Raw genomic sequence first — 518 nt, forward strand, 5'->3', positions numbered from 1 at the left:
AAATAAGTGCACATCAGAACAGCATCTTAACTAAATGTACGATGCAAGGAACAGACCTGGGAACAGGCACGGGAGGAGCGGGAGCCGGGGGCCTTCTTCCCCTTTTCCTTCTCCGCCGCCTTGGCGGCCGTCGCCTTGGCGCCCTTCCCTGCCATCTTCGCCGCCCCGACCCGCAACGCTGGAGAGACGGCGAAACCCTAGCCCGTGACGGAACCAGGCCAAGGGACTGGGTCGAAATCCGGATCTCACGTCCGATTCGAGAAATTTCGCCTTTCGCCGGTTTTTCTGCGCACCTCCCTTCTATTCCTGACGTGACGAGTTTTTTTCTTTTTGACAAACACCTGACGTCAACGAGTAGAAGCGAGAAACTCTCCGAGGATTTTGTGGCAAAAAAAAAGGACAAAGCGAAATTAATACTACTACTTCCTCCAATCCCATTTAATTGAGGCCACCGCCATTTTGCAAAAAAGAAACAAAAAAAATCCATTCCCTCAGCATTGACATCGACACTCCCCTTC

The 518-nt window shown here is 51.7% G+C and overlaps 1 protein-coding gene across 1 annotated transcript in view; it reads right to left on the reverse strand.

The window, feature by feature from the left end:
• Window positions 1-311, reverse strand: part of LOC119322567 — a 5,118-nt gene extending 4,807 nt beyond the window's left edge. The window contains exon 1 of the mRNA XM_037596049.1: window positions 57-311. Within this exon, the coding sequence (XP_037451946.1) occupies window positions 57-155 (99 nt within the window). The 5' untranslated portion in view covers window positions 156-311. The remainder of the gene's footprint in view (window positions 1-56) is intronic.
• Window positions 312-518: the final 207 nt, after the last annotated feature.

The sequence above is a fragment of the Triticum dicoccoides genome, chromosome 6B (assembly GCF_002162155.2).
Source record: "Triticum dicoccoides isolate Atlit2015 ecotype Zavitan chromosome 6B, WEW_v2.0, whole genome shotgun sequence".
NCBI lineage: Eukaryota > Viridiplantae > Streptophyta > Magnoliopsida > Poales > Poaceae > Triticum > Triticum dicoccoides.